Raw genomic sequence first — 27241 nt, 5'->3', positions numbered from 1 at the left:
TTATTTAACCTTCTTGGGGCACAGGTTGTTTTGGTGGCTGCACTTATTTTTGTGGCAGTTGATAGCGTGAGGATACAACTGAATGTAACACATTTGGTAGATCATCTTGTTGCATTTGTACTTCTGGGCAAGCTGGTGGAAGGAGGGTTCGATGATGCCATCCCACAGATGAAACATCAAGTACAAGGTGGTATTTTTCTAATGTAGTCAGAGTGTGACCATCCTCTAGCTATTTGCCAGCAAAAATCATATGCTGCTGGTTAGGCGGGATGCCCTTCTTTTCTTGGATTTTAGCTTTGACTTTCTCAATGGCATCACTGAGCTCAACCTCAAGGGTGATGGCCTTGCCAGTCAGGGTCTTCACTGTAGGGCGCGGCTATAGGGTTAAGCCTCGGACTGACCTGTTGGCAAAGCCACAAACAAGTCCCAGCTTAGAGGGCACAGTCCTCTTAGCATAATTAGGCTTGACCTTATGACGCTCCCTAGATCCTTCCTAGCTAATGAGCTGTGGGAGGTGCAGCAAGTGCTGCCAAAACAAGTGAAACTCACAAGAACATTGTAACTATGGTGACCACTACCTTGTTTACCTCTGGCTATAAAATAAAGGCTCAGCTTGCCAGGCACAGGAAGATCCACCTAGAATAGAGGTGAGCAAACTTTTTTGAGTTGAGGGCCACAATGGGTTCTTAAACTGGACCGGAGGGCTGGAACAAAAGCATGGATGGAGTGTTTGTGTGAACTAATATAAATTCAAAGTAAACATCATTACATAAAAGGGTACGGTCTTTTTTTTTTAGTTTTATTCATTTCAAACTGGCCGGATCTGGCCCGCGGGCCGTAGTTTGCCCACGGCTGACCTAGACCCAGCTTATTCTCTTTGTCATTTCTTCATCCTTTCACCACCCACACTCAGGCTTTTGAACCCTTGGCTGAACTGGTTCTGCACACTTCACAAAGATCTACATCTCTGCATCTGCTGGGGAGGCTTCTCTGCCACCTCATTGAAGAGAAAGATCCCATCTCTTTATTAATGTTCTGAGTTTATCTATGTTTTTCCTACGTTCTTTGAGCATCCTAATCAAAGTATTTTGAATTGTGCATATGGTAGATTGTTTGCCTCTGTTTTGTTGAGTTCTTTCTCTGGATTTTTTCCCCTGTTTTTTTTCATTTGGGTCATGTTTCTTTGTTTCCTCATTTTAGCTGCTTCTCTCTGTGTATTTCCTTGTATTTGGGTATTTGGTAGATATGTTCCATCTCCTGATCTTGGTAAAGTGGCCTTATGTTGTAGGTGTCCTGTTCGTCTCAGTGGTGCAGTCTTCCATGTCACCTGTGCCAGGTACTCCGGGGGTGTCTCTTGTGTGGATTGTGTGTGCCATTCTGTTGTAGGTGAGACTTGATTGCTATTGGTATGTTAAGGGGAGGTATTGGCTTTCAGGATGATTAGCTGTGTGGAATGGCTGTGAGTACAGCAGACACACTGTTGTACAGGGGTTGATGCCATGGAGCAGGATTTGGATAAAGAAGAGGGGGTACAAATAATACTAGTATTATGGAATATTACTCAGCCATGAGGAAGAATGAAATCTTACTATTTGTGACAACATGGATGGACCTAGATGGTATTATGCAAAATGAAATAAGTTAGAGAAAGTCAAAGACCATGTGATTTTACTTATATGTGGAATCCAGAAAACAAAATAAACAAACAAACTTATAGATACAGAGAACAAACTGGTGCTTGCCAGGTGGGTGTGGGGCTAGGGAGCTGGATGAAAAGGGAAAGAGATTAAGAAGTACAAATTGACCCGGCTGGCGTGGCTCAGTGGTTGAGCATTGACCTAGAAACCAAGAGGTCATGGTTCAATTCCTGGTCGGGGCACGTGCTTGGGCTTTGGACTTGATCTCTAGTGCAGGAGGCAGCCGATCAATGATTCTTTCTCATCATTGATGTTTCTATCTCTTTCTCTCCTTCCCCCTCTGAAACCAATAAAAATATATTTTTTAAAAAGTACAAATTGGCAGTTACAAGATAGTCACAGGGATATAAAGTACAGCATAAGGAATATAGTCAGTAATATTGTAAAAACTATGTACAATGTCAGGGTGTTACTAGACTTATGGGAGGATCACTGCATATGCTATATGAATGTCTAACCACTATGCTCTACACTTGAAACTAACATAATATTGAATGTCAACTATAATTGAAATAAAAAGATTACCTCCAGAGAAATATCTGAGTTTATATTCTCCGGATAGGGTTATTGCTTGGAAAAGACAGGTAATCATGATTTATAAACCAATGTTTGATAGAGCATTCCTATATATCCTTTAGATTGGAAATAAGAAGAGATAAGAATAAAAGAAACCCTCCCCACCCCCATAGCTGTTGTCATGCAGTAGAGGGAACCCCAACATCAGTGGTTGTTCCAAAATAATACACAGCACAGAAGTGTTTCAAATCACTGAAAATATCCTACTGTAAGGTCGTGTGGCTCCAACTTGTTTGCTCTGGTTCAAGCTACTGCTGAACATGCTTCACCTTCTAACACCAATTGCACACAAAGTAATGGATTAAGTGTACTTTAACCCAAAACATTTGGGTCTTACTTATAGGACATAGCTGTGCCCTGGGTACTATTGGGCTCAAGGGCCTACACACACTTACCTAAATGACTGATGAAACTTAATGGACATTACTGGTTTTCTTATTAATATCTGATGTAGGTACTATTGGGATAATCAATCATATCCTGAACTTTTATTTCAATACGGGATTAAAGACTTACATTTAAGACTGGAAATCAGAAAACTCCTAGAAGAAAACATAGGCAGTAAACTCTTTGATATTTGTGTTAGAAATATCTTTTTGGATATGTCTCCTCAAGCAAGGGCAACAAAAGCAAAAATAAACAAATGGGATTACACCAAATTAAAAAGCATTTTCACAGTGAAGGAAACTGTCAACAAAACTAAAAGATGACCTGCTGAATGGGAGAAAATATTTGAAAATGACATATCCAATAAGGGGTTAATATCCAAAATATATAAGGAACTCATACAACTCAATATCAAAAATATAAAAAATCTAATTAAAAAATGGATAGAGGATCTGAGTAGATATTTTTCCAAAGAAAACATGCAGATGGCCAAGAGACACATAAAAAGATGCTCAACACCACTAATTATCAGGGAAATGCAAACCAAAACCACAGTGAGCTATCACCTCACACCTGTCAGGTTGGCTAGTATCAAAAGGACAATAAACAAATGTTGGCAAGGATTTGTAGAAAAGGGAACCTCATGCACGGTTGGTGGGATTACAAACTGGTACAGCCATTATGGAAGCCAATATAGAGGTTCCTTAAAAAATTAAAATAGAACTACCATATGACCCAGCAATTCCTCTTCTGGGTATCTATCAGAAGAAAACTAAAACACTAATTTGGAAAGATATTTGCACACTTATGTTCATTGCAACATCATTTACAATAGCCAAGATATGGAAGCAACCTAAATGTTCATCAATAGATGGATATGCAATGGAATATTACTCAGCCATAAAACAGAATGAAGTGAAATCTTGCCATTGTGACAACATGTATGGACCTAGAAGAGTATTATGCAAAGTAAAATAAGTCATATGGAGAAGGAGAAGTACCAGATAATTTCACTTACATGTGGAATCTATAAGATAAAACAAATAAAAAACAAAACAAACAGATTCATAGACATGAAGAACAAACTGATGGTTGGCAGAGGGGAAGAGGGTAGGGGGGAGGGGGAAAAATGAAGAATAAGAGGAACAAATTTCCAGTTATCAAATAAGTTATGGTAATATAATGCACAGTATAAGAAATATAGTCAGTAATATCACAGTAACCATATATGGTGCCATATAGTTCCTAGACTTATTGTGATGATCTGTTCCTTAGGTATACAAATGTTGAATAACTATGTTATATACCCAAAACTAAAGTAATATTGTATATTAACTATATTTAGATAAAAATTTATGGATATTTATTTAAACATAAGTGTGATTTTAGATATCAAAATTACAACTAAGCCACAGAATAACCATCATTCAGAACCACCTGAAATCTGGCTGAATGGAAGCCCTATAACTAGAGAATTAAAGAAGCCACACTGAGACTGGATTAAAGACTTAGATTTAAGACTGGAAATCAGAAACCAGTAGGAGGGCTGGAGGTGGGGGCCAGCTTTCTCCCAGACAAAAGTGCTGGCAGAGGTCATTGTTCCTCATCAGAGCCCTCCCCCACCACAGAACCAACAAACAGGAGCCATATCTGAGCTTCCACTAACCTGGCCCACACTATTAACCCCACCTCCCTGGTGATACCCTGAGACCCTGCCCCACCAATTTGCAGCTCCACCCAAGCTGTTTGCAGTGGACTGTCCTGGCTTAGGCTTCAGACTTTCCTAAAATCTCTCAAACAAGCAGCAGCTGGCCTCAGCTTCCATACCTCTCGGTAAGTGGCCCCAGACGCTGGAGTAGCAACAGCCTGGCAAGGTTCATAGGTTGGCCTCTCCTAGACACCTCCAAGCCCAACATAAGTAGCAGCCATCTGCAGGTCACTCTGTAGCTCATGCCAGGTGGCCTCAGGCAGGGCACAGGCAGTGGCTGACATTGTACCCCCTGGGAGGCCCAGAACCAGTGCACCTAATGGTCAGCTTCAGACCATGCCAAATTACAACTTGACTACATCCACCAGTGACACACTCAAAGGATGGACTTGGTGAGCACCAAAGCCCCACTGAAGCATGTCTTGCTCCACAGGGGCATCTCCTGCATAGCAGTTCTCCCACTGTAGTTGCAGCTGGTCCTCACAGCTGATTCGCCTGGGAGTCAATTCCTCCCAGTAACACCAACAGCAATCAAAGTTCAACTACAACAAGACAGTGCACACAGCCCACATAGGGGCACAGCCAGAATGCCCAGCTCAGATGACTGGGGAGGCTGAGCCAGTGGGCCGTACAGGACACCTACTACAAGAGGCTACTCTACCAATTCCAAGAGACATAGTAGTTCTACCTAATACATAGAAACAAACACAGGTAAGCAGCCAAAATGCAGAGACAAGGAAACATGTTGCAAATGAAAGAACAGAAGAAATCTCAAGACAATGAACTAAATGAAATAGAAGGAAGCAAACTACCAGATACAGTTTAAAACAGTGGTTACAGGAAGCTCAAGGAACTTAATGAGAACTTCAAGGAACTTAGGGAGTACTTTTAGGGAACTTAGTGAGAACTTCGGGGAACTTAGTAAAAACAATGACATAAAAAAGGACCAGTCAGAAATTAAGGATCCACTAACTGAAATGAATAATTTACAAGGAATCAACAATCCAGTAGAGGATGCCAAGAATCAAATCAGTGATTTGGAATATGAGGAAGCAAAAACTCCCTATGAGAACAACTAAAAGAAAAAAAGAATCCAAAAATATGAAGGTAGTCCAGCTGGTGTGGCTCATTGGTTGAGTGTCGACCTATGAATCAAAAGTCCCCAGTTCAATTCCCAGTTAGGGCACATGCCTGGGTTGCAGGCTCAATGTCCAGTAGGGGGCATGCAGGAGGCAGACGATTGATGTCTCTTTCATTGATGTTTCTATCTCTCTATTCCTCTCCTTTCCTCTCTAAAATCACTAACCATATATTTCAAAAACAAAATAGTACAAAGAAATATGAAGATAGTGTAAGGAAGCTCTGGGACAACTTCAAGCATACCAACCTTTGCATTATGGGGATGATGGAAGGAGAAGAGAGGGAGCAAGAAATTGAAAACCTATTTGAAAAAATAGTGACAGAAAACTTCCCCTAACTGGTGAAAGAAATAGACTTATAAGTCCAAAAAGCACAGAGAGTCCCAAACAAGAAGAGCCCAAAGTTGCCCACACTAAGACACATTATAATTAAAGTGCCAAAGTTTAAAGACAAAGAGAGAATCTTAAAAGCAGTTAGTTACCTACAAGGGAGGGCCCATACAATTGTCAGCTGATTTCTTAACAGAAACCTTGCAGGCCAGAAGGGAGTGGCAAGAAATATTCAGGGTGATGAAAACCAAGGACCTACAACCAAGACTAGCCTACACAGGAAAGCTATCAGTTAGAATTGAAGGTTAGATAAAGAGCTTCACAGACAAGAAAAAGCTAAAGGACTCCATCACCACCAAACCAGTGTTCCATGAAATGTTGAAGTGTCTTTAAGAAGAAGAAAAAAAATTAAAAATATGAACAATAAAATGGCAATAAATACATATCTATCAACAATTGAATCTAAAAAAAAAAAAACAAAAAACAACCAGACGCATGGAAACATGGAACAGACTGACAAATCTCAGAGTGAAGGGGGTTGGAGGATGGGAAGAAATTAGCCAAAGAACTTATATGTATACTAGAGGCCTGATGCATGAAATTTGTGCAAGAGTAGGCCTTCCTTCCCTCTGGCCACTGGCAGGCACCTGGAACCTGGGCTTTCCTCACAGCCCGGCTTCCTCTGGAAGGATGGAAGGACATCCGGTCTAATTAGCATATTATGCTTTTATTATTATAGGTATGCATTAGCTATAAACACAGATAATAGGGCGTTGAAGGCCTGGGGTGGGGTGCAGGATCCGGGTAGATGGGGGCAATAAAGGGGGTGATTAAGAGGGGGCATCAGTAATACTCTCAAAAATAAAGATTTTTTTTAAAAATAAAATTTTAAACAAGATCATATCATAATCATCTTTATAAACTATTTTTTATTTAACATAGAGAATTCTGCAATATAAATTACCACAAAATTAGCAGCTTAAAACAACACATATTTATTACTTAAGCATTTTTGTTGCCAGACTGAAATCCAGTGTTGGCCAGGTTGCAATCTCATCAGAGAATTGACTGGAGAAACATCTGCTTTCAAGCTCCCTCAGGTTATTGGTAGGATTCATTTCCTTGCAGCTAGAAACTGAGGTTCCTGTTTTCTAGCTGTCAGCAGTGGGTTGCTCTCAGCTCTTAGAGGCCCCTTTCATTCATTGCCATGGGGTCCTCTCCATAGCCCCTCTCACACCATGGTAGCTTCTTCAAAGCCATCAAAGGAGAATTATTATCATGTTTAATGGTAGCATATTATATATATGGTGTGGTTATAATATAATTTTACTATTCTCTGTAGATATGTTTTCTACTTTTCTTTATTATAATACATATTTGGGACTTCTCCAATTAATTCCTTAGATAATGCCCAGAAGTGGAATTGCTGAGTCAAATGGTATGCACTTTTAAAAGTTTTTTACATATTGCAAAATAGAAATCTAATCCCATGATACTTCCAGGAAGAATGTATGAGAGTGCTGGTTTGTGTACATACTTTCAAACACTGGCTTTATCCATAAATTTAAGTTTTGCTAATTTACTGGTGAAAAAATATATTTCATTATCTTAATTTGTATTTCTTTGGTGAGGTCAGACATTTTTAAATGGTACTGAACATTGTGTTTGTGAATTGCCTTTTCGTGACTTTTGTCATTTTGCAATTGCAAAAGTACTTCATATGCTCAGTACTCTGTTGATTGCAAATATTTTTCCTAATTTGCATGCTAATATTTTTGGGAATTGTTGGCCATATAAAAGTTTACATAAGTCAATTCTATAGATCTCTTTCTTTTTTATTTTTATTTTTTTATTAAATCTTTATTGTTCAGATTATTACAGTTGTTCCTCTTTTTTCTCCCTATAGCTCCCCTCCACCCTGTTGCCACCCCACCCTCCGCCCTCACCCCCCCACTGTCCTCATCCATAGATGCACGATTATTGTCCAATCTCTTCCCACATCCCCCACACCCCTTTCCCCCCCAAGAATAGTCAGTCCACTCCCTTTCTATGCCCCTGATTCTATTATAATCACCAGTTCATCCTGTTCATCAGATTATTTATTCACTTGATTTTTAGATTCACTTGTTGATAGATGTGTATTTGTTGTTCATAATTTATATCTTTACCTTTTTCTTCTTCTTCCTCTTCTTAAAGGATACCTTTCAGCATATCATATAATACTGGTTTGGTGGTGATGAACTCCTTTAGCTTTTCCTTATCTGTGAAGCTCTTTATCTGACTTTCAATTCTGAATGATAGCTTTGCTGGATAAAGTAATCTTGGTTGTAGGTTGTTGGCATTCATCACTTTGAATATTTCTTGCCACTCCCTTCTGGCCTGCAAAGTTTCTGTTGAGAAATCAGCTGACAGTCATATGGGTACTCCCTTGTAGGTAACTGACTTTCTTTCTCTTGCTGCTTTTAAGAGTCTCTCTTTGTCTTTTGCTCTTGGCATTTTAATTATGATGTGTCTTGGTGTGGTCCTCTTTGGATTCCTTTTGTTTGGGGTTCTCTGCGCTTCCTGGACTTGGAAGTCTATTTCTTTCACCAGGTAGGGGAGGTTTTCTGTCATTATTTCTTCAAATAGGTTTTCAATATCTTGCTCTCTCTCTTCTTCTGGCACCCCTGTAATTCGGATGTTGGTACGCTTGAAGCTGTCCCAGAGGCTCCTTAGGCTATCTTCGTTTTTTTGGATTCTTTTTCATTTTGCTTTTCCGGTTGGGTGTTTTTTGCTTCTTTGTATTTCAAATCTTTGACTTGATTCTTGTGATCCTCTGGTCTGCTGTTGGGAGTCTGTATAACATTCTTTATTTCAGTCAGTGTATGCTTAATTTCTAGTTGGTCCGTTATCACAACCTCGAGGGTCTCATTAGATTTCTTGTAGGTCTCATTAAGTTTGTTGGCGGTTTCTAGAAAATTCTTGAAAAACCTTAAAAGTGTGGTTCTGAACTCTATATCCAGTAGTTTGCTTTCCTCCATTTCTGTCATTTGTGTCCTGTTTCTTTGTCTCAGCATTTTTTATGTTTTGCTGTGTCGATATAGTGGCTTTCTGTGCTAAGTGTCCTATAGGGCTCAGTGGCTCAGCCTCCAGAATTACCTGAGGTAGACACCCTTGGTGCACCCACTTGTGGGCTTTGAGCACAGTCTTGTTGTAGTTAAGCCTTGATTGTTGTAGTTAACACTGGGAGGAATTGACCTCCAGGCCAATTGGCTGTGAGAATCAGCTTTGTCTACGGTGGGAGAACTTCTGTGCCGAAGACACCTTCTGGGGCAAGACTTGCTTCAGTGAGGCTTTGGTGCTCACTGAGTCTGCCCCCTGAGTGTGTCCCTTATGGATCTGAGGAGTTGTAATTGGATGGTCCCACTCTGACCACTGGGTACACTGGCTCTTGGATCTAAGGAGGTGCTAATCTAGCCTCTGCCTGAGGCTACCCAGCAGAAGCCAGCTGTAAAGCAATGCAGGTTGCCCTGGGGCCTTGGGGCAGCTGCAGTTTGTTAAGTAATTTTCAGATTGCAAAGGGCCAGGCCTTTCATATGCAAAAGCCTCCGTGCAGGGCGTGGGCAGGGCGGGGTCCCAGGGGATCAACAGGGCGGGCAGAGTGAGCAGTATGGCTGCTGTCAGTCCTGCCCTCAGAGACCCAGGCAATCGCTGGGAGCGCCTCTGAGAGAAAGCTGCCCTCGAGTTCCGACTGATGCCAGACAGTCCCGTTTCTCCCATATGAGTCTGGGTCCCCAGAGACTCACCCGGAACTGGAGCTCAGAGCGTGAGACTCCCTCCCGATTGAAAAAGACAATCATGTCCTCAGCCGCCAGCCCTCTCCATGTGCACCTCCGCACCTTTGTATTTTACTTCAGCACCGCACCTCCTCTGAGTCTCGGTATGCTTTTCTCTTTCCTTCTAGTTGTAGAATTTCCACTCAGCCAGCCTTCCTGTGGTTCTGGATGATGTCCGTTCCATCTTTTAGTTGCATTTTTGAAATGGCTGTGCGAGGCAGCAATCTCTGGTGTTTACCTATGCCACCATCTTGGTTTCTCTGTCTGGTCTCTTTCTTAATGCTTTTGCCTTTGAGGTCATGCTTAGAAATATCTTCCCATCTAAGAGATGTAAAAAGTTTCCTGCATTTGTGATTTGAAAATACTTATAGTGTCAGTTTACATTTAAGTGTTAATTGATCATGAAGTATTGTGCTGGAGATTTGTTGATTGGTTTAGTGAAACCATGACAAGTGTTTTGTGGCTCTCTGAGTAATTTTATTTCTAGTAATATCCACTTTCTTCCTGAAATTTTGTGGAAACATGTCACTAGTCCCGTGACTTCTGAGATGACTTATAGATGAAATTGACAACATGAATAAATGAACATGATTGACTAGGAGGACCTGGGACAAGCATCAAACCACAAAAGCCCTTAAAAGGAGATTCCAAAATAGCGGGGAGTAAGCGGAAACTAAACAGACATGCTTCCAGGACCAAACTGGAATTACAACTAAAATACAGAAAAACCATCCTGAATAATCAACTGAAGACTAGCTGTAGAGAACCCTGATAACCAAGGACAGAAAGTGGAAACAGCATAGAGAATGGTAGAAAGTGTGGCGGTGCAAAAGGGCTGGCCAGGCTCCCACAGACATCAGCTGAAGTTCTGGAGAGATATCTCAATGGTGTAGAGCTCCCACTAAGAACTCTGAGATCTAAACCCCAAGCTGGGCCCCCCAGCCCAGAGCACCAGAACTGATAAAGGTGCCCACATAACACCTGGCGGTGAAAAGCCGCAGGGTTGAGACAGCTGGAAATGCAGGTACCCTCTTAAAAGGCCAATGCAGAAAATTTCATGTGCAGACACTCATCTTGGGCTCTGGCAGAAGGAGGGCAGAGAGGACAGGAGCTATGTGACCAAAAGCCAGGGTTGGGGGCTCTGGGATTAGAGCTCAGAAGATCGACACCCTGGTTTCCTGTGTTGACTCATTCCCTCATAATGCAGAGGATATCTTTCTCCAGCAGACCTTTTCCACCCAGGCACCTTTTTCCTGGGGAGGGGAAGAGTGATTGCCCCACTCCATTGGAAAAATCCTTATCCCACCCTGTGGAGTTTCTGAGGCCCATTAGAGACTGAGAATAATAATCAGCCTGCAGATAGAAGCAATTGTCCCACATTGTTGGAAAACCACACCCTGTGGTCCATAGCCTGAAGTTAATCAAGATTGAATAACAATCAGACTGCAAGCAGAGGTGGGTCTCTGGAGGCTTTGAGTCTTTGCCTGATCTAATTCGGGGTCTGGCACTAGGAAAAGTAGACATCTTGGTTCTTTGTAAAGGCACCCATCCCCAGTAGAGGGAGCCAAAAGCTGTGGAATGCTGGTAGCTCCAAAGAGGGCTACTCATGGGAAGTCAGAAACAGTGTCTGATACTGTGATGCACTAGACATTGGGAGTTGTAGCAGCTTTACCTAATACATAGGTACAAACACAAAAAGGCAGCCGAAGCAGGGAGCCAAAAACCCCAAGTGAAAGAATAAGAGAATTCTCCAGAAGAAGAGTTAAATAAAATGGAGATAAGAAATTTACCAGACATACAGTTCAGAATAACGATGGCAAGGATGCTCAACAGCATGAGAAAAGATATAGTAACTATGAAAAAACACCAATAAAAAATGAAGAATTGCATAGCACTAACTAGAACACAGTGAAAGAAATACACAGCAGATTAGGGGAAGCTGTGGATTGGATCTGTGAATTAGAAGACAGGGTAGAAAAATATCACTCAGGCGGAGAATCAAAAAGAAAAAAACAATTTGTTGGGATGCATGCAGAAGACAACCAATACGTGTGTTTTTCTCACATTGATATTTCTCTCTGGGTATTCCTCTCTTTTCCACTCTCTCTAAAAAATCCTTGAGTGAGGATGAAAAAAAATAAAAAACAAACAGGACAGCTTAAGGGAGCTCTGGGACATGAACATAACAGTATTTGCATCATAGGAGTGCCAGAAGGTGAAGTAAGTGAGCAAGGAATACTAAATGTGATTGAAGAAATAATGGCAGAAAACTTCCCTAACCTATTGAAGGAAAAAGTCACACAAGTTCAGGAGACACAGAGAGTCCCAAGCAGGAGGAACCCAAAAAGGCCTGTGCCCAGACACATCATAATTAAAATGTCAAAATTTAAAGACAAAAAGAATCTTAAAGGCAGCAAGTGTAAAGCAAATTGTTACCCTCAAAGGAGCTCTCATAAGGCTGACTCCTGATTTCTCATAAGAAACTCTACAGGCCAGTAAGAAATGGCATGAAGTACTCAAGGTAATGGAAAGCAAGGATCCCAAGATTACTATATCCAGCAAGACTGTCATTTAAAATAGAGAAATAAAGAGCTTCCCAGACAAAAAAAAGGCTAAAGTAGTACATCACCACCAAGCCAGCATTACAAGAAATGCTAAAGGGACTGCTATAACGAGAAAAAGGAATAGAGAAACTTGGGCATAATAATTAAAATGGCAATAAACAAGCATCTATCAATAATAACCTTAAGTGTAAATGGATTAAATGCTCAATCAAAAGACATAGGATAGGTCAGTGGATAAGAAAACATGACCCAAATATGTGCTGTCTACAAGAGACCCACCTCAGAACAAAGACTCACACGGAATGAGAGTGAAGGGATGGAAATAATTTTTGAAGTGAATCGGAAAATAAAAAGCTTGGGTAGCAATACTCATATCTGACAAAATAGATTTCAAAATGAAGGCTATAACAAGAGACAATAATGGTGACTACATAGTACTAAAGGAATCAATCTTATAAGAGGATATAACCTTGGTAAACATATATGCATCCAATGTATAAGCACCTAAATATATATATATATAATTTATTTTTACAGAGAGGAAGGGAGAGGGATAGAGAATCAGAAACACTGATGAGAGAGAAACATCGATCAGCTGCCTCCTGCACACCCCCCACTGGGGATGTGCCTGCAACCAAGGTACATGCCCTTGACTGGTATCGAACCCGGGACCCTTCAGTCCGCAGGCTGACGCTCTATCCACTGAGCCAAACCGGTTAGGGCTATTTTTTAAAACTTCAAGAAGACTTTAAGGGAGTGATCAACAGCGATACAGTCATAGTAGAGGATTTTTAACACTCTGCTGACTTCACTGGGTAGATCTTCCAGACAAAAAGTTAACAAGGAAATAGTGACCCTAAATGACACACTGGATCAGATGGATTTAATTGATACTTATAGAATATTTCACCCCAAAGCTGCAGATTATACATTCTCCAGTACACATGGGTCATTCACCAAGATAGACCACATGTTAGGACCCAAAACAAGTCCCACTAGAAGCCTACCTCCAAAAAACAAGAAAAAGTAATATTAAACTATTTAACCCTACAACTTAAACAACTTAAAGAATTAGAGAACAACAAGAAGAGCCCAGAGTAAGTAGGAGGAAGGAAATAAATATTAGTGCAAAAACAAATGACATAGACACAAAAATAAACAAACAAACAAACAAACAAATAAATAATAACCAAGAGCTGGTTCTTTAAGAAAAATAAACAATATTGATGAACCTTTAGCCAGACTCATCAAGAAACAAAGAGAACCCAAATAAATAAAGTCAGAAATGAAGTGGTGAAGTAACAAATGACATCAGAGAAATACAAAGGATTGTAAGAAAATACTATGAGCCAGTAAGCTGGACAGTGTGAGTGAAATGGACAAGTTCCTAGAAAAATACAATCTTCCAAAACTGAATCAGCATGAATCAAAAAATCTGAATAGGCCAATAATAATTGATGAAATTGAAGCAGTAATAAAAAAAATGCCAGCAAACAATAGCCCTGGTCCAGATGGCTTCACAGAGGAGTTTTAACCAACATTCAAAGAACTAACACCTGTGCTCCTCAAACTATTCCCAAAAATCCAAGAGGAAGGGACACTTTCAACTTATTTTTATTAGGCCAGCATTATCTTAATTCCAAAACCAGATAAAGACACTTCAGAAAAAGAGAATTACAAGTCAATATCCCTGATGAACATAGATGCAAAAATCCTCAACAAAATATTAGCAAATCGAATACAGCAATATATTTAAAAGATCATACACCACGATCAAGTGGTATTTATTTCAGGGATGCAAAGCTGGTACAATATTCACAAATCAGTAAACGTGATGTATCACATAAACAAATTGAAAGACAAAAATCACATGACCATATCAATAGATGCAGAAAAAGCATTCGACAAAACCCAATACTCATTTTTTGTTTTAAAGAAAAACTCTCAGCAAAGTAGGAATAGAGGGATCATACTTCAACATAATAAAGGCCAAATATGACAAACCTACAGTCAACATCATACTCCACATCAAAAACTAAAATCATTTCTCCTAGGAACAGGAACAAGAGAGGGATATCTGCTTTTACCACTCTTAGTCAACATATCACTGGAAGTACTAGGCACAGTGATCCAACAAGCAGAAAATGTGAAAGGCATCCAAACTGGAAAGGAGGAAATAAAACTCATTATTCGCAGATGACATGATATTGTACATAGAAAACCCTAAAGACTCCATCAAAAAACTAGATTTAATAAGTGGATTCAGCAATGTAGCAGATACAAAGTCAACACCCAGAAATCAATGGTATTTTTATACACCAATAATGAATTCTCAGTGTAACTACATCAACAATCCCATTTACCATTGCAACAAAGAAATGAAGACACTTAGAAATAAACTTAACCAAGGAGGTAAAAGACATGTACTTAGAAAACTACAGGACATTGCAAAAATGGATAGAGGAAGATATAAACAAGTGGAGGAATGTACCATGTTCATGGATTGGTAGAATTAACATCATTAAAATATCCATACTACCCAAATCAATCTGTAGATTAAATGCAATCCCTGTTAAATTACCAATGTCATATTTCACAGATATAGAACACATACTCCAAAAATTTATTTGGAACCAAGAAAGACCATGAACAGTCGCAGCAACCCTGTCTCAGAGGGACGGCAGTGGTGGGTAGGTGGTGGTTGGGAAGAAATCAACCACAGAACTTGTATGCATATATGCATAACCCATGGACACAGACAATATGTTGGTGAATGCCTGAGGAGGGAGGGCGGAGTCGGCTAGAAGAGGTCAATGGGGGAATGAAGGGGGCATATGTAATTCTGCCAACAATGAAGATTAAAACAAAAAACAAAAGCCCTTAAGAGGGCAGGATGATCTTGCTACAACACAATTACTGTAGAAAGCAATCATGTTGAGTTCAAGGGCACCGAGGTTTCTGTTGAGAACGCAGTTATTCATGGCTGCGAGTGGGAAACCAAAGATGTCTAGGGAGTAGTGGCAGCTGAGACTGAGCTTGGACCTGGCTGGAGTGTAAGGCAAGCGTCTCAGGTTTCCTCACTCTTTTTCCACAGTGAAATTCAGAGAAGACCGGTCCAATGGAAATTCTGGTCACCAGACAACCAAAGGAGCTTTTGTGAGCTTTGATGTCTCTTAAATGAAGGAAAGCATGAAATGAAGAAGCAGAAGCAGGTATTAAATTAGAATGCTCTGACTTGTTTTCCTGAGATTCCTAGCTCTTAGCACAGAGCAGGCTTAATGTGGGCTCTCAGTAAATGCTAATTTCCAACCCCTTCCCCTGACCAGTCCTCCTACTTGTTTCAACCCCATCACTTCGCACAGTGACTGGCAAGTTAGGCACTTAGTGAATGTTTATGGACTAAATGATTGGATGATTTGAAGAAACAAACACATGGGCATTCAAGAGGAAGGTTAGTTACCTACATGCCAACAATCAGAGTAGCCCCTTTAATGGATGCCCGTTTCTACATTAAATGCTGTACACACTCAGTTCATTTAATACTCATGATATCCCTACAGGATAAAATATTAGTATTCTCATTTTGTACGTGAAGAAACAGAAGCTCAGAGAGGAACTGAAGTTATTCAATTAAGTGGAGAAATCAAGGTTTCAAACCCTGCACTGTCTGATTACAATGCCCAAGTAGTTTTCCCGTATCCCTTCATAGCCTCTAAAACATTCACAGATCACTATGGCAAGAAAACTCTAATCATTGTATAGGCATGTGTATACTCCAGGCATTTCAGGTAGGTGTTTATCTTCCCAAATGGACAAGGCCTACTCCCACAGATTGTGCAAGTCACATGAGCTAGGCAGGAATCATTAACCTTCCCAATTCCTTTACTCAGCTCCCCTGAGAAGGAAGATGACAGATGGTCAATGAGCTGCTCACTTCCTCAGCTGCACAGCTCTTTCCAGGGAGGCTTGGAATTGGCTAGTGGCTGTGAGAGCTGGCATGTTCAAGCTCAGCTAGAGCCTTACTACTGCTTATTAAACCTGTTCAAAAGGCAGCCACCATGTCAGTATAGTAGAAATCAGAGTGTACTGGAAAGGCTGGTAGATGAAGAATAGGAGAACTGGGTTCCGGCTCACTGTTTTATTAATTTGTTCACTCAGCGACTGCATTTTTGAAATATCTATTATGTGTCAAGTGTTGTGCTCTATTCTATGTATTTAGCAAGAAAGGGTTGAGGAGATTATCACATAATGATTTCTTCTGCTGACATGGAAATTATGATTAATATATGTAACTATCATCCTAAGCAAGTTAAATGAACGTCTGTGTGCTCCTGTCTCAGGAAATAAGCCACACTGAAGGAAGAGAGAATGGGGCTCCCACAGATGTGTGGGCTGGCTGGCTTTCAGTGTTTCTTTTGGACAATGGAGAAGTTCCCCTCGGTGTTGTAAGTTAAGAGAGTTATGATTCTTTGTTATCATAACTCACAATTTCTGCCCTAAGGAACGTTCAAGAACAGGGCAGGGTAGCCAGGCTGTCATTCCTGCAAAAACATTTGCCTGGTAATCTCCACTGTGCCTGCTCCAGTCAGTAGACTGTCCTCTGAGTTAAGCCCGACTCTAACGGGTGAACCATCGCTGTTTGGGGGTCCAGGGCTGTCTGGTCACTCCAGCCGAGGCAGCTCAGCATTCTGGTAGGAAGAAAGGGCTGTCTGAAGCCCTGTGGCTGCTCTTCATTTCTTGGTGCCCTAAATTCCATCTCATTGTGACAAAGTACGGCTCACTGCAGGAGAGGAAGTCCTGGTCTGGCAGGTTGGAAGAGACAAATTTTCCTCTAAATTTAAGTACTTTGAGTCTAGTGGTGCCACACCTGTACATACTCCTTCAACTAAACCCTGCCAGGTAGTGTCTTACACCTGAAAACCACTTTTTATGTCCTTCTCATTACCCCTTACAAAACCCCTGTGGCGTGTCTACTGTTCTCATCCTACAGATGAAGAAACGGGCTCAAATGTAATGATACTGTGAACTGCAGAGATGGCATGAGGTAGAGCTGGTGTCAGCCCAATGTCTGTGTGATGCTCAGGCCCTTGTGTGGAGGCAGGACTCTAACTTGCTTCTAAGAATTCCCCTCCCATTCCACCTCCATGCACAAACCCTGTATAGTCTTTGGGACTGAATCTGATGGGCTTTACTGTTGTAATTAGGTTATATTACTTGGTACAGTTGATGTTAAGAAAAAGAGAGGACCCTACTGGGCCTAAGCTAATTACACCAGACTGTCAGAGGCGGAGAATTTCCTCTAGCTGGTAGCAGCAACAGAAGTCAGAGATTTGAAGTATGGGAAGGATCTGATGCACTGTTTTTGGCGTGAAGGTGGAGGCAGCCATGTGGAAAGGACAGAGTGGCTTCCAGCAGCCAAGAGCCAGCAGTCAGCAAGGAAAGATGTCTTTGGTCCACCAAGTGAGAGAACTGACCTTGGGAGTGGCCCTTCCCAGTGCCTCTAGGTGGGAACGCAGCCCAACTGATGCCTGAATTTCAGCCTTTTGAAACCCTGAGCAGGGAACCAGGCACATAGGGCCAGGCTTCTGACCCAAACCGTGAGCTAATAAATGAGTATTGTCTTAAGCGACTGAGTTTGTGGTAATTTGCTTTGCTGCAGTAGAAAACTGTTTTTCTTGTTAAATCTCAGGACTAGGAGCAAATATTTTAACCTTTGTTCTTCGTTTTTGTTTGAAAGAGTTACATATGATCTTTAAGGTTCCTTCTAGCTCAGATGATTCTAAGGTTCTTAAATCAGTGTTTTTGTAAGGACTGAAAGAAAATAATGCATATGAAAGGTCTTCAATCTTGAGAAAGTGTAGGAATGAAAGAGAATAGTACTCAGTCTAATAATGATTCTAGTCATCTTATGGCCTCCTGGGATCTTCTAGGTCAGTTTCCCATGAAAGCAATCTGTATTTTAGGGCCACATCAGTGGACATACAGGGAAGAGAAAGAATTTCTAACTGCGGAGGGCCCCCTCTTTGTGGCAGACGCCAAGGAGCACATGGAGGCAGGTTGCCCTCCAGCATCCTACAGCTCCGGGAGGGGCTGTGGGAATGAGATGCAGCATGAATGTGATGTCCTCCTGAAAGAGCTGTGATGACAAAGTAATCTGAAGCTCCTGAGGGGGAGGGAGGCTCTGTCAGAGGCCTCTATGAGCCTGGGCTGCATTTTGAAGGTAAGTAGTTTCCCAGGCAGGTAGGGCTGGAGCAGCCCAGAGGCCACAGCACGTGCAGACGGTGGATCACACTTGTGAAACTAAATCCCAAGTGGGTATTCATTCATAGGAACTGTTAGTTGGGAGATTGTTGCTGGAGCACGTGGGGTGGAGAAGCAGGAAGGGTTAGGGTTCCTGTGTTCTGACCTGATATCATTTCTCTAACTTTCAACCCACATCATCACTGCTCATTCATTCCGAATCTTGTGCCTGTGCCTTCTGGGGGATAGTTTTGTTGAACTTTACCTTTGCTTGTTAGAATGATCAGTTCAGTAAGCGCACACTGAATCTCTCCTCATCTACAGGGCTGGAATCAGAATTGCTGAATTGCAAACAGCTCCAGGGCCAGAGTTCAGCCTTTCACATCTTGACATCACAAGTCACTCAGCACAATTTTTTGCACACAGCAGATGCTCAGTGTCAGATTAAACTTAATTTGAGGTAAATTGAATTAACACACATAAAAAAAGAGCAGAGATTATATCAAATCTCTGATGGGTTGTGCTCAAGCTTTTTGCACACACTAAACCCGAGTGGCCTCAAAGCACAGTGCCTCCTGGTCTGAGAGCACTTCTCCTGATGCATTTGCATTGAAAGCCCTTGTTCCTGACAAAAGTCCTTCTGTTGCCAGGTGAGCTTGGAGGAAATCCCCTCTCCACACTAGATGCAAGCTGTTCTCATCAGCCCAGAGGCTTGACTATGACTCCAGACACCTGCTCTGGGAGTTGTTAGTTAAATTACACAACAATTATGGGTAATAGTGTGAGACTAACTGAAGAATTATTAAGGTGGTTGCTAAGCATTGCTAATTTTCTACCACCATTATTTAGAATTAAAGATCAGACAAGATGAAAACTTGGTTGGTCAATCTTTTGTTTCTGGTGGGAAGATATTTTCCCTCTGAAATCTTTTAAGTTTCAATCTGGAAGAAACCTTATAGGTTACATATTTTTCTACTATGTAGTTTACCGTTTATTTATTGAACAAATGTTAATTTTTGAGTGACTACTATGACTCAGAAACTGGACTGACATCTAGGTTTGAGCTGCAAATGGATCAATGTGGTTCCTTGCCTTATATGAGGCATAAAATCTAGAATTTAGACATTTCAAGAGTGTAAAGTAGTCTGATTGCCAAGGGCAAGATTATCTAGAAGTGTGGTCTCAGGAAATTAACCTAGTCCAGGGAGGTGAGATTCTCAGGAAGTAATATTTAGGTGATAACTAAAGGTAAATGTGAGTTACCCAGTGAAGGGAGGTGGGAGGGATTTCAGGCCAAATAAATAAACACATTCATGTAATACAATTCTATAAATAAATTTAAAAATCAAGGTTAAATTTCTAAAGGAAAAGCATGCTTTAAGTGGAGAAAACAAAAGTTAAAATTTCAGACTTGGACTGACCTCATTTCTTTTACTGTGAATTGCGCCACCTTTGGTAGTTAATTATCAATGCACATATTGTGTGTCAACAGGTTTTCTTAGAGTCCTAGTAGATATTTTTTGATATGGAAGATCTCTGCTTTAAAATACAACTGTAACATAGGTTCCCAACTTTATTGAGAAAGATACATATGATAATCTGCCTTCCCCTATGGGTCATATTTTGAAAGGTATCTGTCAATCAAAATGCAATTATTTCCCCCCCCCCTCCCCCAGCACACTCTATTATCTGGATAATCTTGGTTGCATTATTAAGTTGATATAATACTATTTAAAAGCAAAAAACAAACAGTAACAGATAACCACTACAATAAGTATGGTGATCACATTGTAAGGTATATATATCATATATCAACTATATTAAATTTTTAAAAATAAATTTAAAAATACAAGCAAAAAAGGGGGGAGATATTTTTTTGTTTTATTTAGCCTTGTAAAACCATAGCTTTGCCTTAAAAAATCATTTCACTTCTCCATGGACTATTTTCTTGTCAGAAAATGGAAATGGTAAAATCAGTATAGTAGCACCTACTTAAGTAACTGTGAAAAAGCATGAACTTCATATGTGGGCACTTAGTAAATGTTTATTCTATAGCCCTTTTGTGAGCAAAAGTTCCATTTTATCATCTTACTGATCCCCATTCATATCACGGAGGGTCCCTGGGATCTCATTCTTGGGAGTCTAACCCTGATTGAGTTCAACCTTCTTCTTTTATAGATGAAGAAACCAAGACCCAAAAGAGAGGAAATGACCCGATTTCTGCCCTTGATTTACATTGTATTTCAGTTTATTTGCAGTCATTATAAAGAAGCAGTTAGTGAAAAAAGGGCCTGGTGCCTCCCAAATATGCCCATATGGCAGATGAGGAGTGGGCACTGGGCAAAGGCATCCACTGCAGTACAGAAGGAGGTGGGGACCAGACTAGGCAGGGCCTCTTGGGCCTTTTAAATTGCTTAGGTCTCTGTTCTAAGGTGTGGGGAACCAATAATGTTCATTGTTGGTTATATTTGGAACATTTTGACAACTACATTTTTTATTTTTCATCTATTTGTTTGGAATAGTCTAATCACAGGTTTAAAGTTAAAAAGTGTTATTGTGTCAGCTGATGGCAAGAAATTAAACTTTCTAATGAGGATAATTGCCAAAAGCAGTGAGGGTACATGGCGAGAGAGGTAGGTTGGATGTGGACGGATACCCTTGACTGCAAGTGTTGTTGTGACACTGGGCACACCACTGAGGAGTGCCCATCCTGGAAAAGTGTGTCTCGCAGCAGTATTCTTAGCATAGATCATTATGGATCTGATCACATTCAAACTAGCTGTGCCAGATGAAGATTTAATCTGTTTAAGAACTTTAGAAATATGTTCTTAATATTGGGATTTCTTATTTGATTTTCTTTTATTAAAAACCCTGAGGAATGAAGAGGGTGAGTTTGAAGAAGCCTGGATCTAGAATATCTTTTATACCAGCTATAAAGCAGTGACCCTAGTATCACACTAAGAGTGTCTTCCATTTATCTCCATCCAACACCTCCCTAATGTGTTCCCAACACTATCTTTAACAGTCTATTAGACATCTGTACTTGCCTTATCCCACAGGTATCTACAACTGAACATTCTAAAAGTATTCTTGCTCTTTCACCAAACTGCTTCTCCTTCCAGATGAGTCCATAGAACTACCTTTGATCCATCAGCCCAGATTAGCAACCAGGATGCATCCTCTATCCTTCCTTTTTCTCCCTGCTCATTGGCCATCCATCTTGTGGACTCCACCTCCTCAGAACCACCTGGGTTAACATGCCCTCTTCCACTTACAGTATGGCCGCCCTAATCTGAGTCCACAGTTGGCCAGTGACTACACCTGCCTCCTGAGTGATCACTCAGCCTCATCCAACCGCTTCAGTCCTCTGTACTGTCCTCCCAGGAAGCTTTCCACACTACACCGCTGGTCATTCCATTCCTTCTTCACATGCCTTCTTTGCTTCCACATCCTTCAAAAATCCAAACTCCTTAGGGTGACATGCAAAGTGTTTCATGATCTTGCCCTGCCTGTGTTCCTAGCATCATGTCTCCCACCCTCTTCCCTCAATCCTGAAATGTATTTATGTACTCTTTGGGCAGCTTTTCAGATATACCCAGCACTTCCCAGAAGCCTTTTCCCTCTACTCCACTCCATCCTTAGGAATGTATAATTGCAGTATGTTACATACACAATGTGCTTTTACACACATAATCATGTAACTCTGAGGGTGCAACTCTGTAAGCACCAGGACATGCCAACCTGAGTGAGAGTGAGTGATGGCAGGGCAACAAAGTTCCCTTGGAGTGTTGTGTCCTGGGAAAAGGCAGCCATGCTGGTGGCCCATGTCCCTGCTCTGACTGTTGGACACTGCAGAGGTGCCAGGCAATGAGGCAAGAAGCTCGCACAGCATCCATGCTGGGCCTCTGGCTGCCTTGGCAGCTCCTGGACCTGGATCTGCCAGGTGCTGCTGTGTTCCCCACAGGGGACTGCATGAGCCATCAAGAATGTTCTGCTACTCAGACAGAGGCAGTGGCCACCAGAGCTCCCCCAGAGCCCAGAGTTCTGTGATAAAAGGAAGGATATCAGTGGGATAGATGCATTGTCTAATCAGTGGTTCTCAACCTTCCTAATGCCGCGACCCTTTAATACAGTTCCTCATGTTGTGGTGACCCCCCAATTTCATTGTTATAAATTGAACATAATTAAAGCATAGTGATTAATCACAAAACAATATGTAATTATATATGTGTTTTCTTATGGTCTTAGGTGACCCCTGTGAAAGGGTCATTTGACCCCCAAAGGGTTCGCGACCCACAGGTTGAGAACCGCTGGTCTAAGTGCTTCCCAGAGGCAAATGGAGCCTGTGGGCTTCGGATCCAGGGACAGGCCTTGATTCGAAACAAGAATGAGCTTTTGATGACCAAGCCTAATAGAGGTTAGCGAGCCCTTGTCACCGGGAGGGTGCAGGCAGGGCTCCGTGGCTCCATGGTGCTGCAGGGGGGTGTCCAGCAGAATAGTGCAGGTCAGTGTTCAGACCTGAATGTGCGCCACATCACCAGGGCTAGGAAGACGGGTGCTGGGTGTTTGGGGACAAGCAGTGTCTCAGACAGCTTGGGCTGCTGTAACAAAGTACCACACACTGGGGGGCTTAAGCAACAGAAACTTATTTCTCCCAGCTCTGGAGGCTGGAAGTCTGAGGCCAGAGTGTCGGCATGGTTGGGTTGCAGACCACCATCATCTCACTGTGTCCTCACATGGTGGAAGAGGTGAGAGCACTGTTTTATAATGGCACTAATCCCATTCATGAGCGCTCCACCCTCATAACCTAATCTCTTCCCCAAAGCTCCACCTCCATCACATTTGGGCAAGGGCTTCAAAATAAACATTTTGCAGACACAGACTCTCAGTCTATAATGCTTACGTGTTGGAGACCAGGTGTAAGCTGACATGGTCCTTATACCTGAAGGGGCTAGCAAGGCTGGGACCCTTACCCACACAGTTTTCCCAGACTTGTTTGGATAGCGGTTATCAGTAGAATGAGAGCAACCTTTGTAGAATGAGAACAGCCTTTCATGGCTTATCAAGAAGTCTGTAACTATTTACTGAGATTTGCTGTACCGAGAATTTGTCCTTCTGCTCTGTCCCTTCCTTAGAGATTAAGAGGAACAAAGAATACATTCCTCTTGACAGACCTCCTATTGAGTGTCTTGTATATAAAACGCACTGTGTGGTTAATAAACTTGCTGCAGTTCCTTGATTGAGCTGTAGTCCTCCCGATCCCGCTCTCCTGTCTTTCTTTCTTTTCTCAATTCCCACCTCCCTACCTCAGCCTGGCTCAACGTGTCAGCCTGGCCCTGACACTTAGGTCCAGAGAAGGGCCTGAGGATTTGCATGTCTAACAAGTTTATACTTTAAGAACACCTGGTGCAGATAATCCTGATATTTGATAAACCCTGCCGTAACTGTCCCCCAATGACCAAATATCACTCAAGAAATTAATTCTGAAACTGGATTGATTGCTTAATCTCTTTGCATTTCACATTTTCTATGGCAACACCTGCAACTCTGCTCACTGAAAATGAGTAGGGCAGTCTGAGCCCTCTGTCCTTCACTGCCATCTAGAGAAACATGAGAAGGTAGCCACAGACAAGACACCACCGCAGACCTTACTCAGCCCTGAGACTTCCATGAGTTGGAAGGACCACACCACCTCCTCCTGCTCTTATTCTGGTTGGCAAGTGTGTGCTTGGAAGGTTTTTGGTCACTTTCACATTGAGAAAGATCATTTGCAGGTGTAACAGTGACCTTCAAAGGTATTTCTGGGTTAGGAGGAGACGTCTGACCACCATGATAAGCCTGTGGACTAGTACAGATTTTGAACATTCAGGCATGTTGCTGTTGACTGAATTTGGCAGACACTCACTAACCTTTTCAAAGATATCAAATCTGATGGAGCTATGACTTAAGAAAATGGGCAATTGCCCCTTTAGCAAACAACAGGGAAGATGGTGCTGAGTCCAGCTCTAGCTTTTCCCCTGTGCTAGTTTCCTATTATTAGTAACAGATTACCAGAAACTCACTGACGTAAACAACACACAATTATCATTCTGAAGTTGTGAGATTGGTTTCAAGGGGCTATCATCAAGTTGTCAGCAGGGCTGGCTCCTGCCAGGGGTTCCAGGGGTCTTGTTCCAGCATCTAGAAGTGTTCAGCAATCTAGAGAAGGGGCTGTGTGTAACTTAATAAAGGGTCCAGAGACGAAATATAATTTTGAAAGGCATTCGGGGTTCAGAGGAGCCCAGCCTAAGAAACTAAGATCTCCTCATCTCAGGACCCCATGCTTTTTATTAACACAAATTGTCCTGAGGCGAGGCAGAGATATACACTTCAAAGGGTCAGGTTTCCTATACACAGTCCATTGTCAGAATGGGGAGCATTAGCCTATTCAGGCTGTTCAGGTGTTTAACCAGTAGGAGGCAATAACATGTAGATTAACCCTTTGCACTCTGAACCATTCTGGACATTGGCTACCAGCTACTCGATGCTACTTTGTGGCGGAAACGTGCATTTACAGACCCTCGTATTCTTTAGTATAATTTTGGAACCAAGTAACGTATTATAATGATATTGGACTTATATGAATTGGGTGACATCGAGGAATGTATATTTGCAAAAATATCAATATTTTATTGTTTATAATTTTGTACAGTATGATAAGTTTTGTAACACTCCCCAATATGCATTGCAGGCTGATTAGTGCATGTTTGACAGTAATAAGTGGTTTGACGCCTGCCACCAGGTGTTTTCCTGTTAGAACACACAATGCAGTCCCGTTTTCTTTGTCCCACATCGGGAATATGTAGTTTATTGTTTAATCCGACACAAAACCCGCTGACATTTCTTGTATATATCTTAGTAATTTTACGATATTTTGATTTAATTTCTTGTGCCATTTCAAGAAAAAACTTCAGGGAAACATGCATGTCTCAAAAAGTTGCTTTGAAATAACTCAATTCCCCGTAATCACTAATAAACTGCAATGTCCCCTAAGAGGGGACATCCAAGTGATATGCTAGAATTCCAATGTCCCCTGAGATGGGACAGCAGAGTGCAAAGGGTTAAGATGCCCTGAGCTGTCTGGCAGCAAGCAATGATTTTAATGCATCCTTTTCAGGTTTGGGATAATGCCCTCAGCCATTCCCAACAGGCAATAACATATGTGACTCAGCCCTTGTTGAGTCCCCAAGTTTCATCAACCTTTCGATGAAACCTTGCAATTATGACATGCTGGAATTGGCTTCCAGCACAGGGGTGAATCCATTTTCTTGCTGTTTCCAGCTTCTGGAAAGAATCACTCCAACCGTTGCTTCCATCATCACATCTGCTTCTCTGACTCTCCTGCCTCCATATTATAAGGACCCTTGGAGTTACATTGGATCCATTCAGGTAATCCAGGAAAATCCCCATCTCAAGAACCTCAACTCAACCACATCTGCAAAATCCCTTTGCCACATAAAGTACCTGGTCACAAGTTCTTGAGATGAAGATGTGGACATGTTTGGGGGCAATTATTCTGTATCCCATGCCCTGGAAGAATGCTGACCCAGCCATGTTTCCGAATCACAGAGCAGGTGACCCCAGGCTGTACGCTGAAGACTGAGCAAGGAGCTGCATAGAGGGCACTGTTGGCACAGGGAAACCAGGGAGGACTAGGGGCAGAACTGCAGTGTCAGCATCTGTGCATGGGGTCTTAGTAACCTGCTGGATGAAAATTCCAGCAGGTCAGAATTAAGCAAGAAGTTCATCAGAAGGCTGATGGATCTTGGGGCTTCAGCAGGGCTGAAAATCTGCATATGTTATTACCTGGCGCTGAAACAGCTGTAGGCATTTTACCTAACCTGATCATCTTTTCCTGTTTACCTGCTGCTGGCAGAATAGCTGAAGGAATATCCCCTAACCTGATCATCTTTTCCTGTTTATTGAACTTTACCTGTTTGCATTCCTAAAGGGCCTGTGTGTTTTCCAGCAAATAAAAAGCGGTGGGTCCGGAGATTCAGAGAGCCCACTTCACTAGAAAGTGAAGCCTCCCCTGGTTCCCCCATGCCTTCCAAATTTATATTTCATGTGTAGTTTATTAATTTACGTCATAGTGTTGTAATGTACCCCGCGAATCACAGAAGGACGCCTCAAGAAGTCGAATTAAAGAGTCACATTTATTGCAATCCGGGACTATGAGGGGACATTCCCAAATCTCATAGCAATAAGATGGTGGCAAAACCAGACTTATATAGGCAAAAATCACAAAGGTATTGATTACATCCCAGGGTTTGGAATGAGGCACCTGGCTAGCAAAAAAGCAGATTACAGAAGCAGAATTAAGCATGTTAATTACAGTTTCGGGTCTCGGGGTCACTGAATTGACAGAAATACATTATCTAGAGCCTTTGGGTAACCTGGGTTAAACTTAGACATGTTATCTAAATTACAGTTCTGGGTCTCCGGATCACTGAGTTGATAGAAACACGTTATCTAGAGCCATCGAGGTAATTTAGAGTAATTGTGCTGTTCTGGCCTCGGGACCACTAAGTCAGGTGGAACGCACCACCTGTGGACACTAAAACAATTTAGGGTAATTGTGCTGTCCTGTTTCCCAGGTACAGAAGAATGTGCTTTGATAATCAGTAAGATCACAATCAATGGGATAGTCATTCAATCAATAAGTCATTCAATCGAATGGGATGATTTATACAATTTAGAAAATCAAAGTAACCTGTCCATTGTTAAACAAAGCAAATAGGTACCA

General features: G+C 41.6%; 1 protein-coding gene across 1 annotated transcript in view; it reads right to left on the bottom strand.

Annotated features, from left to right (window-relative positions):
• Window positions 1-27241, bottom strand: part of LOC106694782 (ubiquitin-60S ribosomal protein L40-like) — a 66708-nt gene continuing 39467 nt past the window's right edge. Inside the window, exons 2-3 of the mRNA XM_023746170.1 lie at window positions 274-376; window positions 1-194 (exon numbers count right to left, since the gene is read on the bottom strand). Of these exons, the coding sequence (XP_023601938.1) occupies window positions 1-194; window positions 274-376 (297 nt within the window). The remainder of the gene's footprint in view (window positions 195-273; window positions 377-27241) is intronic.

This window comes from Myotis lucifugus, unplaced genomic scaffold, assembly GCF_000147115.1.
Source record: "Myotis lucifugus unplaced genomic scaffold, Myoluc2.0 scaffold_632, whole genome shotgun sequence".
Taxonomy (NCBI): Eukaryota; Metazoa; Chordata; class Mammalia; order Chiroptera; family Vespertilionidae; genus Myotis; species Myotis lucifugus.
Note: the sequence above shows the minus strand (reverse complement) of the source record. Positions and strands in the feature narration are given on the sequence as shown.